This window comes from Theropithecus gelada, chromosome 19, assembly GCF_003255815.1.
Source record: "Theropithecus gelada isolate Dixy chromosome 19, Tgel_1.0, whole genome shotgun sequence".
NCBI lineage: Eukaryota > Metazoa > Chordata > Mammalia > Primates > Cercopithecidae > Theropithecus > Theropithecus gelada.
The window spans coordinates 27,961,440-27,973,650 of record NC_037687.1 but is presented as its reverse complement, the minus strand read 5'-3'; the positions used below and the strand labels follow the sequence as shown (position 1 = coordinate 27,973,650).

General features: G+C 50.2%; 1 protein-coding gene across 2 annotated transcripts in view; it reads left to right on the top strand.

The window, feature by feature from the left end:
- The first annotated feature begins 5,297 nt into the window (after positions 1 to 5,297).
- Positions 5,298 to 12,211, top strand: part of KLK5 (kallikrein related peptidase 5) — a 10,527-nt gene continuing 3,613 nt past the window's right edge. The window contains exons 1-6 of one of the 2 annotated variants that reach the window (XM_025367716.1): positions 5,303 to 5,441; positions 5,579 to 5,649; positions 5,728 to 5,811; positions 8,346 to 8,601; positions 9,319 to 9,575; positions 9,661 to 9,794. In XM_025367716.1, the coding sequence (XP_025223501.1) occupies positions 5,739 to 5,811; positions 8,346 to 8,601; positions 9,319 to 9,575; positions 9,661 to 9,794 (720 nt within the window). In that variant the 5' untranslated portion in view covers positions 5,303 to 5,441; positions 5,579 to 5,649; positions 5,728 to 5,738. Of the gene's footprint in view, positions 5,442 to 5,578; positions 5,650 to 5,727; positions 5,812 to 8,345; positions 8,602 to 9,318; positions 9,576 to 9,660; positions 9,795 to 12,211 lie in introns of both variants that reach the window. The other variant, XM_025367717.1, reaches the window with a different exon arrangement.

Sequence of the window (12,211 nt, the reverse complement as noted above, 5' to 3'; positions counted from 1 at the left end):
CCCGGCCAAGAATGAATTTTATTATGAGTGGAGCTTTTTGCTTTGATTTGACTTCCACCTTTCTGAAATCTAGATATTTTCAGTTCTCCTGTACAGCCCTATTTGATTTTTCCTCCCCTCCAGGAAGGCACCCTTGATGCCTCCACCTTGTGCCACCTCAAAGATGGCTCTTGCCCCTAAACTTTTCTTTTTCCTCCCCAAGACGGAGTCTTGTTCTGTCACCCAGGCTGGAGTGCAACAGCGCCATCTCGGTTCACTGCAACCTCCGCCTCCCGGGTTCAAGCAATTCTCCTTCCTCAGCCTCCCGAGTAGCTGGAATTACAGGCACGTGCCACCACGCCCGGCTAAGTTTTGTATTTTTAGTAGTGACAGGGTGTCACCATGTTGGCCAGGCTAGTCTCGAACTCCTGACCTCATGATCTGCCCACCTCGGCCTCCCAAAGTGCTGGGATGACAGGCGTGAGCCACCGTACCCAGCTTAAACTTTTGTCACAGCAAAACCAGGAAGGTTGGAGGGTAGGAAGACCACCGTGCATGGTTAAGGGTGATGGAAGAGGAGGGCAAGGATCAGGTCTCCAAGAACCTCAGATGCCAGCGTGAGAGGCTGGGACCTTCTGAGGGCACTGGGGAGCCATGGAAAGTCTGTGAGCCAGGACAGCCCTGGGGCCATGTGCAGGATGAACCAGAAGGGAGACACTGGAGGCTGGGGTTGGGGAGGAGGTCGAGGTGATGATGCAGGGAGAGAAGATGAGGGTTGAGGTGGGGCTGGGCCTGGGAGGGCTGGAAAGGAAGGCTGGATATGAGTTCACCCTTTGGAGAAGTTTGGGTGGGTGGCATTCTCACAGAAGGAACAACATGTAGAAAAACCTGGGGGTGTGAGGACACCTGTGAAATGTCCTGGATGGTGGAGCCTGGAGTTTGAGGTGGGAGAAATGAATGACGTGGCCGGAAATGTAGGTCAGCGGAAGATGATGTCACTGAGAGCCAGGCAGAAGAATTTGGACCCGATCCCGAGGGCCTGGAGAAAAGGAAGGACGCGGTCAGATCTGGGCTTTAGAAAGACCCTATAATCTTTGTCTTAAGAATCAAAGAAATGCAACATTTTATCATGGGGACGTGAAGAATCAAAGAAATGCAACATTTTATCATGGGGATGTGATGGAAGGAAGTGGCTGATTTGTGAGCTGATGGAATTATGAAGTCATGTGAATGGCCTGGGCCCCCCTTAACCAACCTTCTCTGGACAAGCCGTGAAATTCACCAGGGTTACCAAGAGGAACCCAGTCAATGACGGTCAAGACCAAAATCAGCTGCAGTTAATTGAGAGAAAATTGGCTTTCTTTGTTTTTTTTTTTTTTTTTTTAACGGAGTCTCAGAGTTTCACTCTGTCACCCAGGCTGGAGTGCAATGGCACAATCTCAGCTCACTGCAGCCTCTGCCTCCCGGGCTCAAGCAGTTCCCCTGCCTCAGCCTCCTGAGTAGCTGGGATTACAGGCGTGTGTCACCACACCCAGCTAATTTTTTTTTTTTTTTGTATTTTTCTTTTTTAGGAAAGACAGGGTTTTGCCATGTTGACCAGGCTGGTCTCAGACTCCTGACCTCAAGTGATCCATGCATCTCGGACTCACAAAGTGTTGGGACGGCAGGCGTGAGTCACTGTGCCTGCTTGAAACTGGCTCTCTGAATGGATAATAAGAATAATGATAGTCATGACAACAATAATAATAATAATAATTTAAAAGACACTTATCAGCACTTGCCAGGTACATATATTAACTAATTTGTGCCTTACATATATTAACTAATTTGATCCTCATTGCAAGCCTGTGAGGTGGATACCATTATTGTTCCCATTTTACAGACAGGGAAACCAAGGCACAGAGTGGGTCCATGGTGTGACCAAAGTCTCACAGCTAGTAGGTGGCCGCACCAGAATTTAAATGCTAGGGGCTGGTGCCACAGTTTGGCCTTCTAACCACTCTTCTGTACTGAAGTCTTCTTGTAATTCTGATATGTTTTGGAACTGAGCATTAAAAGGTTTAGACATCCAACCCTTCGTATGAATTTTTTTTTTTTTTTTGAAGCAGAATCTCTACACTTTCGGTATTTTAGGTGATTGTGTGTCTAAGAGAATTTCACCTGTTATAAGGAAAGCGTTGTGGCTTCAGCTTTAAATGTGTAATAATTGAGCTGTGATTTTTAAGATGGCGTTACACCAAGTTAATATCCAGCATTGGGATATCTGAAAGAATGCAACATGGATCGTATTTATGAGTACATCTGTACACTCAGATGTACAAACTCATTTCAATGCTTTGGAAGTGTTGTCTAAAAATCAAGGGACTTCCAGAAGAGATTGAACGTGTTGGTTTTAGAAATGTAGTTTAAAATGTCTGAAGGTGTTTAGTTAACTTAGTTTGTAAATAGGACCAAACATTACTATAAGGACCCCATAGGCCAGGCGCGGTGGCTCACACCTGTAATCCCAGCACTTTGGGAGGCCGAGGTGGGCGGATCATGAGGTCAGGAGATCGAGACCATCCTGGCTAACATGGTGAAACCCCGTCTCTACTAAAATACAAAAAAATTATTAGCCAGTATGCCTCCTGTAGTCCCAGTTACGCGGGAGGCTGAGACAGGAGAATCGTTTGAACCCAGAAGGCAAAGGTTGTATTGAGCCGAGATTGCGCCACTGCACTCCAGCCTTGGCAACAGAGCGAGACTCTGTCTCAAAAAAAAAATAATAAAAATAAATAAATAAATAAATAAATAAATAAATAAATGCAACAGATGTCTAAAAGTAAGAAAAAAAAAGATTTATCTAGACCAAAATGGGTTGTAAACAACTTAAAAGACTAAGGAAGAAGTAGGTCACTAGTTTTGTCACTTAATTAATTAATTAATTAATTAATTTGGAGATGGAGTTTCACTCTTGTCTCCCAGGCTGGAGTGCAATGGCGTGATCTCAGCTCACTGCAACCTCCACCTCCCAAGTTGAAGCAATTCTCCTGCCTCAGCCTCCTGAGGAGCTGGGATTACAGGCATGCGCCACCATGCCTGGCTAATTTTTGTATTTTTAGTGGAGACGGGGTTTCACCATATTGGCCAGGCTGGTCTCAAACTCCTGACCTCAGGTGATCCACCCACCTTGGCCTCCCAAAGTGCTGGGATTACAGACGTGAGCCACCACACCCGGCCATGGTTTTGTCACTTTAATGAATGAAATATTAATTCTCGTAATCAAAATAGACCTCAGAATAGGTTTTTGTTATTTTGGGTTTTTTTTTGTTTTTTCGGGGTTTTTTTTGCTGTGCACTAAAACCAGTCTTGAGTGCTCTAAAATCTCCCCTTTAACAGAATTACAGATGTGAGCAACACAGCTTCGTTTGTTTTTTACCCTCAAGGAATGAGGGCTCAAAGAGGACAGCATGTTCAGGAGTCTTTGTCATCTTGTTCACGGACACCTGAGTCTGATTGTTCACGGACACCTGTGTCTGGCACATCACAGATGAATGTTTAGTTAGTTCTTACTTCCTAGTGAGGACAGAGACAAGGAGACATGAAGACAGATGCAAAGAGCTGGCAGCAGACGGAAAGAAAAACTGGCGTAGAGACAAGGTCAGGAGAGGCGGCCTCAGATGGCCTAGGAGTGGAGAGGGAGAAGCCACCTTTCGGGTTCCCCACCCAGTACCCATTTACCAAGCCATCTGCCCCTTTCCTGGCCTCTTGATCTATTTTCCCATCAACAAGTAGCCCTGCCCAACGTTCTCACCCGTGCCTGGCCACACCAGCCGAGCCACGGCACCTGTGGGTTCCCAGACTGGGTCCCTGCCTCTTTCTGGGCCCAGAGTGAAGGCAAGAGAAGGAGTTGAGGGCTCCCTGTGCAAAGTGGCTTGAGTCTTCCCTGCCCAAAATGCAGGGAGAGGGAGGCAGAAAGACAAGGAAGGAGGAAGGGGTGGGGAAGAGAGAGAGACAGAATAATACAAATACAGAAACACAGAGAAAACACACAGAGAGCCTGGGACACAGGGGCACACAAAGTCAGAGAGAAAAGAGAAGATACAGAAAGATACAAAGGGAGACACAGAGGTGTAAAGAAAGAGAGATTAACAGAGAGTCCCAGATACACGCAAAGGGGCAGGAGCACGGTTTTCAGGGTGGTGTCTATGATCATCCTCTTGATTATGGTGATGGTGTGACAGGTACCTAAAGCCATCAGACTCCACCCTTTAAATATGCAGTTTGGGCCAGGCATGGTGGCTCATGCCTGTAATTCCAGCACTTTGGGAGGCAGAGGTAGGTGAATCACTTGAGGCCAGGAGTTCAAGACCAGCCTGGCCAACATGGTGAAACCCCATCTCTACTTAAAAAAAAAAAAAAAAAAAAAAATCAGCCGGGCATCGTGGGGCACCTGTAATCGCAGCTACTCCGGAGGCTGAGGCATGAGAGTCGCTTGAACACACAGGAGGCGGAGGTTGCAGTGGGCCGAGATCACACCACTGCCCTCCAGCCTGGGCGACACAGCAAGACTCTGTCTCAAATAAATAAATAAACAAACAACCAGTTTGTTATACCTTAGCTATACCTAAAAAAAAAAAAAAATGCTGTCAACAGATAGAGCAGAAGTGAAATAAAGGAAAATAAACGGACTGAGAACTCTAAGGTGTATTTGACAAATCACCCAGAACCTTTAAAAACAGAGAATCACAGAGGCATAGAGAGACAGAGAGCGAGGAACGGGGAGACAGCACCACTTGTGGCCCAAGGAGAGAGAAACAAGGCTCCTAAGACAGGAGAGAGAGAGAGAGAGAGAGACAGAGAGAGAGAGAGAGAGAGAGACAGAGAGGCGAGAGGGAGAGACAGAAAGAGAGAGGGGTGGGGTGGAGAGAGACACGAGATATTGAGAGAGACTCAAAAAGACAGCCCTGGGAGAACCACAGAGCAATGGAAGAAGACTCTGAAAAAAAAAAAAGAAGAAGAAAAAAAGAAAACAGAGACAAAGATGGAAAGAGGAGTATTGAGCGGGAACAGACAGTGGTGGAATGAGCAAAACGCAGAGAAGAAAGCAAGCAATCCAGGCGCCAGGAACAGTGACACAGAGTTGGTGAGAAGCCAGATCCCTAAGGCTGGGGGAGGCAGGGAAGGGGCTGGTCTGGCTTCTGGAGACCCCTCCCCATCCTCCGAGCCAGGGAGGTAGGGAGTGGTATTTGGGACGGGGTGGGGGGTGCTCTGGGGGTGGAAATGGGGGGAGCAGGAGGAGCGATTGCTAAGGCCCAATAGGCACCTCATGGCCCGGGAATGTGCCCCAGGGAGCAGTGGGTGGTTATAACTCAGGCCTGGTGCCCAGAGCCCAGGAGGAGGCGGTGGCCAGGAAGGTGCAGGCCTGAGAAATCCGCGGCTGAACTGGAAGCGAATCCGCCACCCCCTACCTGGGGGACAGGGCAGGTGAGACCTGGGGAGGGTGGCTCAGCAGGCAGGGAAGGAGAGGTGTCTGTGCATCCTGCACCCACATCTTTCTCTGTCTTCCCTCCTCGCCCCGTCTGGAGGTTGCTAGATTCCTATCTTCTGAATTCCACAGTGCCTGGGTCTCAGCACAGTGCTGATGGCGGCACAGCGTCCTTGTGCTTCCTCTCTACCAGGGGAAATAAGGTAGGGGAGGAAGGGGAAGTGAGTTAAGGGCTCCCGGGATCGCCTGGGCCTCCCAACCGTCTGACATCCCCCATCCAGGTGCAGCGGCCATGGCTACAGCAAGAACCCCCTGGATGTGGGCGCTCTGTGCTCTGATCACAGCCTTGCTTCTGGGGGTTACAGGTAACCAGAACTCTGGGGTGGGGGGGGCGTGGGATAGGGAGGACTGTCTCTGCATCACTAGAGTGCCTGTCCCCTGGGGAACTGTGTGAGCCTGGGTGTGACTCCGGGACTGGGTGAATGGGAGTCTCGGTCTGTATTTGTGGTGTGCGATTGTATGTGGCCCTGTGACAGCCACGGTGTGTGTTGGGGAGGGGGATGCCTTTTCCCATATCAAGTGCCTGTGCGGCAGGTGGCACTGACCCTTGGAGGCTGTATGTGTGGTTTTGTGATTGTGTGTGCATTTAAGATTGTGTGTGGCTCCACAGTGATGTGGGTGAATGCATGTGGCACTGGGGGTGTTTACTGTGTGTTTGGCTGTGTGTGGTGACTTGGCTTTGTGTATGACTGCAGGGATCTGCAGTTCCTGTCCCTGAGGTCCTGGGATTTCGTGCAACAAAAGCGGTCATCACCATGGAAATGTGTGACTGTGTGCTTGCAGGCGATTATGTGATTGTGGCTAAGTGCGACATTATGGGTGCCTGTATTTGTGATCTTGTGACTACCTGAAGCTCTATGTAGGGGTGACTGTACATGACTGTGTGTGTCTGTGTGAGGTGGTGTAAATACTACGGTATGTGTGATGGTGCAGCTGTGTATCTGTAGTTTCTGTCTCTGCCTGGAGGGATAGAGGGTGCAGGGATGACTGTCTCTGGGAGATGGGTGCTAGGTGACCGACTTGAGGTGTGTGCCTGTGTGCAGAAGAGTATGTGGCAGTCTGAACATCTATGCAAACACGGCATCTTTGCGTGCACTGAGACACTGTGGATGAGGGTGTGCGATCCCGCAAGGCTGCCCAGGAGCGTATGTACCTGGTGAGCGTGTGTACCTGGAGACAGAGCTGTACTGTCAGCTGCGCCTGTGGAGGCAATGCGTGCCTGTCTGCAGAACCGCGTGCACGCTTGGAGGTTACTGCTGTTGTGTGCGTGGTTCTCTGGGTGAGTTCGTGAGTGATGGTGGTGCCAGGGCCATTAGCAAGGGTAAGAACCAGGCGGGGCGCGATGGCTCACGCCTGTAATCCCAGCACTTTGGGAGGCCAGGGAGGGCGGATCACCTGAGGTCGGGAGTTGGAGACCAGCCTGGCCAACATGGTGAAACCCCGTCTCAACTAAAAATACAAGAAATTAGCTGGTGTTGTGGCGCATGCCTGTAATCCCAGCTACTCGGGAGACTGAGGCAGGAAAATCGCTTGAACCCGGGAGGTGGAGGTTGCGGTGAGCCGAGATCGCCCCATTGCACTCCAGCCTGGGCAACAAGAGCAAAACTCCGTCTCAAAAAAAAAAGAAAAGAAAAAGGAAAAGAAAGAAAGGAGTAAGAACCAGTGAATGGGCATGGGAGGACTGATGATGGAGTGGGGCATGTATGTAGTCTGTAGGTCTGTATATGAGAGGTGGGGATTGACAGGATCCGGGAGGCAAGGTTGTATCCGAGAATTGAGAAACCTATGCCTGCTCTTCCCCTCCACGTGGCCCCCTAAGCTAAGCCCTTCTTTCCTGGTCTAGCTTTGGGAACCCCAGCTCCGCCCATGAGCTCTGACCCCACCTCCTTTCCTCAACCACGCCCCTAGGCCAGACTCTAGTTGACCCCGCCTCAGGCCGCAACCCTTTGAGCCAGGCTCCAGTCCCTATTCTGTGGGCACATTCTAGACGCCCCTTCAAAGTCAGAGTCAGAAGTCAGAAGTTTTTTTTTTTTGTTTTTTTGGGTTTTTTGGAGACAGAGCCTTGCTCTTTCTCCCAGGCTGGAGTGCAGTGGTGTGATCTCGGCTCACTTCAACCTCTGCCTCTCGGGTTCAAGTGATTCTCGTGCCTCCACCTCCTGAGTAACTGGAATTACAGGCGCGTACCACCACGCCTGGCTAATTTTTGTGTTTTTAGTGGAGACGGGGTTTCACCTTGTTGGCCAGGCTGGTCTCGAACTCCCGACCTCAGGTGATCCGCCCGCCTCGGCCTCCCAGAGTGCTGGGGTTACAGGTGTGAGCCAGTGCACCCTGCCCAAAGTCAGAGCTCTTTATAGGAGACTATAACATGTAACCCTGACCTCGGCCCTGACCAAGTCGATTCCAAACCCCTTCCTGCCTCCAGCCCTGACCCCACTCACTGAGGCCTGACCCCACTTCCTGAGACCAGTTCCATCCCTAAAGCCCTGGTCTCCCTCCCGTCCCCAGGCTCCAGCCCCTACAGCCTTGGCTCTATCCCTGAGCTTGTCCAGGAATCCTGTACCCAATTTTATCCTCCCATTTAGTTCTAGCCAATTCCAGGAATCCGTGAGGTCCAGTCAGAGTCCAGTAACCCTACCTGAGCCTGGGCTCTGTCCCTGAGCTTGAGCCTGGTCTTGAGCGGTGCCACTCTTATTCTCCAGGCCCCGCCCCTAACCCCTGGCCCCGCCCCCTCAGCGGGTCAGACACCCACCCTCTAGCAGGTCTGGCCTCTTGAGTCTGAGACCCACCCCGAGCCCAAGCCCCGCCTCTGAGCCCCGCCCAACCCATTTTCCGTCCTCAGAGCATGTTCTCGCCAACGATGATGTTTCCTGTGACAATCCCTCTAACACCGTGCCCTCTGGGAGCAACCGGGACGTGGTAGCTGGGGACGATGCCCGGTCGGATGACAGCAGCAGTCGCATCATCAACGGATCCGACTGCGATGAGCACACCCAGCCGTGGCAGGCGGCGCTGTTGCTAGGGCCCAACCAGCTCTACTGCGGGGGGGTGCTGGTGCATCCACAGTGGCTGCTCACGGCCGCTCACTGCAGGAAGAAGTGAGTGGGAGTTCCAAGAGGAGGGCTGGTGGGGAGGGGGAAGTGGGGTTGGGGGGCATGGAGGTGAGGGCTGGTGGGGATGGGTTGGGGATGTGGGAGCAGCAGGAGGTCGAGTTGGGGATAGGACTAAGGATGGAGTTTTGCGGGAGAGTAGGGTGGGAGGATGAGGTTGCAGAGGGGCGAGTGTTGTGGTAGGGAACAGGAAGGAGCTCAGGATGGGTTGGATTCGGGGTTAAGAGCGCGTAATTGTTGAATGGTTTGGGATGGAGGTGGAATTGGGGTTAGGAGCGTATATTGGTCGAATGGTTTGAGATGGAGGTGGAACTGGGATTGGCTTTAGAATTGGGGGTGAGTGAAAATCGTGCTGGGGTGGAAATGAAGATGGAATGGAGATAGTGTTGGGATTGGGAACAGATATAGAATTAAGTGTGGGGATTGGAATTTGGGTTGGGGTTGGGGATGGTTGGATTTGGGCTCGAGAATGCATGTGTGATGGCTTCTGGGTAGGGAAAGGATTAGGGTTGGGAATGGGATGGGTTTGGAATTGTGATTGGGATGGGGACAGGCATGGAATTGGAGACCAAGATAGAGTTGAGGATGGTTTGGGGACTGGGGGTGAGGGTGGGACTGGGGCTGGGGCGGGGTGTGGGGTTGGGATTGGCGTTGGACATGGAGATAGAGATCAGGGCTGGTGGTGACCTGCCCCGTCTTCCTCAGAGTTTTCAGAGTCCGTCTCGGCCACTACTCCCTGTCACCAGTTTATGAATCTGGGCAGCAGATGTTCCAGGGGATCAAATCCATCCCCCACCCTGGCTACTCCCACCCTGGCCACTCTAATGACCTCATGCTCATCAAACTGAACAGAAGAATTCATTCCACTAAAGATGTCAGACCCATCAACGTCTCCTCTCATTGTCCCTCTGCTGGGACAAAGTGCTTGGTATCTGGCTGGGGGACAACCAGAAGTCCCCAAGGTGAGTGTCCAGGTTCTTCTTGATGCCGACCCATCTCTGCCACCTTCCATCTTTCTCCACCTCTCATTGTGTTCCTGTTTGACAGTGCACTTCCCTAAGGTCCTCCAGTGCTTGAATATCAGCGTGCTAAGTCAGAAAAGGTGCGAGGATGCCTACCCGAGACAGATAGATGACACCATGTACTGCGCCGGTGACGAGGCGGGTAGAGACTCCTGCCAGGTGAGGACACCTCTCTCTTTATTCAGCAGATGCACACTGAGTGCCAGCTCGATAACATGAACTTTGCCAAGTTCTGAGAATCCAGCCATTGCCAAGACAGTCAGGACCCCTGTTCTCACAGAGCTCAAACCCTAGAGTAGTGGTATTTAGTAGAAATAATGCTGAGCTGCTTATGTCATTTCCAATTTTCTAGTAGCCACATTAAAACAAGAAGAAAAGGCCAGGCGCGGTGGCTCAGGCCTGTAATCCCAGCACTTTGGGAGGCTGAGGCGGGCGGATCACCTGTGGTCAGAAGTTCGAGACCAGCCTGACCAACATGGCAAAACTCTGTCTCTACAAAAAAAAAAAAATACAAAAATTAGCCGGGCCTGGTGGTGGGCACCTGTAATCTCAGCTACTCAGGAGGCTGAGACACGAGAATCACTTAAACCCAGGAGGTGGAGGTTGCAGTGAGCTGAGATCGCGCCATTGCACTCCAACCTGGGAGACAGAGTGACACCTTGTCTCAAAAAAAAAAAAGGAAAGAAAGAAAGAGATGAAGTTATTTAATAACCCAGTGTATCCCAAATACAATCATTTCAAAGTTTAATTAATATAAAACAATTATGAATGAGATACTTTATGTTCTTTTCTTGTTTTCATATCAAGTCTTTGAAAGCGAGTATGTATTTTATACTGACAGCACATCTCAATTTGGACTAGCTACATTTCAGGTGCTCAGTAGCCACATGTGGCCAGCAGTTACTGTATTGGATAGCACGGGTCTAGAGGGAAAGATCAAGGCTGTTTTGTACGGTTGGGCAGGTTGTGCACTGCATAAAGATACCACATCTAATGGGGGCACTCCATGTTACAGACATCAGTTTTGGCAGTTTTCAGGCATGTGGTAGTGAAGTGTCTTGTTTCAACAAAATCTGTCATATGACAGTTTTCCAGCAAGTGCTGGTAAAATATCTTGAGGAGGAAAAAGAGAAATCTGGTAGGTATTTTTACAAGAGACTATTTAATACAAGGGATTTATTACAAAGCCGCTGGAAGGACTGGAGGAACAACAAGGTTAAAAAATAAAATAAAAAACTCCGTGGTCAAGAATCTGCATAAATAGGGCATATTCAGAGAGCAGTAAGGGTTAACCCCAAAATAAAACATGGTTTTAGGATAGTAAACAATAAGGGCAAATATTCAAAAAGGTGGTCAGGGGAGCCTCCTTGGAGAAGTGGCATTTGAGCAGAGAATGGATGACACAAAGAAGCTAAACTTGTGAAGTTTAAGGGGAAAGAAAAGGCATATGCAAAGGCCCTGAGGCAGAAAGGAGTTTGACTGATTCAAAGAAGAAAAGGAAACCAGTGAAAATGGAGAACAAAAGTCGGGGGAGCCGTAGGAAGTGAGGCTGGAAGGGTAGGCAGGGGCGAATGTTCTACCAGTATTTACTGGTCACCAACACAGAGCTTCCCTATGTTCTAATGGAAGCTGTATCTGCTGAGGAAGACAGAATTTAAAATCAAACTGTTACATCAACCAACACCCTCCTTTGTATCCAGGCTCCCAAGGGATCTAGAGGGACGTAAGTTAACAAGCTCTCATTAGCAGGGTGTGCATTTCAACAGTAGATAGGAAGCTGGGGATTCAGGAGTACTCCAGTCCCATGGCTACAAAAAGCTCCCCCCAAAACTGTACAAACCTGACAATTGCCAACAACTTCCCAGCTCTCCCAGTTTCTTCTCTGTGCCCTGGGTGTAGGGGTGGGTGGCGAAGGGGGAGACTTTTAACAGAAGAAAGCACATCTTGGCCAGGCGCAGTGGCTCACGCCTGTAATCCTAGCACTTTGGGAGGCCAAGGTGGGCGGATCACAAAGTCAGGAGATCAAGACTATCCTGGCTAACATGGTGAAACCCCATCTCTACTAAAAAAAAAAAAAAAAGTAGCTGGGTGTGGTGGCAGGCACCTGTAGTCCCAGCTGCTGGGGAGACTGAAGCAGGAGAATGGTATGAACCTGGGAGGCGGAGCTTGCAGTGAGCCGAGACTGCGCCACTGCACTCCAGCCTGGGCGATGAATGACACTTTGTCTCAAAAAAAACAAAAAAACAAAAAAAACAACAAAAAGGCCGGGCGCGGTGGCTCAAGCCTGTAATCCCAGCACTTTGGGAGGCCGAGGCGGGTGGATCACGAGGTCAGGAGATCGAGACCATCCTGGCTAACATGGTGAAACCCCGTCTCTACTAAAAATACAAAAAACTAGCCGGGCGTGGTGGCGGGCGCCTGTAGTCCCAGCTACTCGGAGGCTGAGGCAGGAGAATGGCGTGAACCTGAGAGGCGGAGCTTGCAGTGAGCCGAGATCGCGCCACTGCACTCCAGCCTGGGTGACACAGCGCGAGACTCTGTCTCAAAAAAAAAAAAAAAAAAAAAAAAAAAAAAAA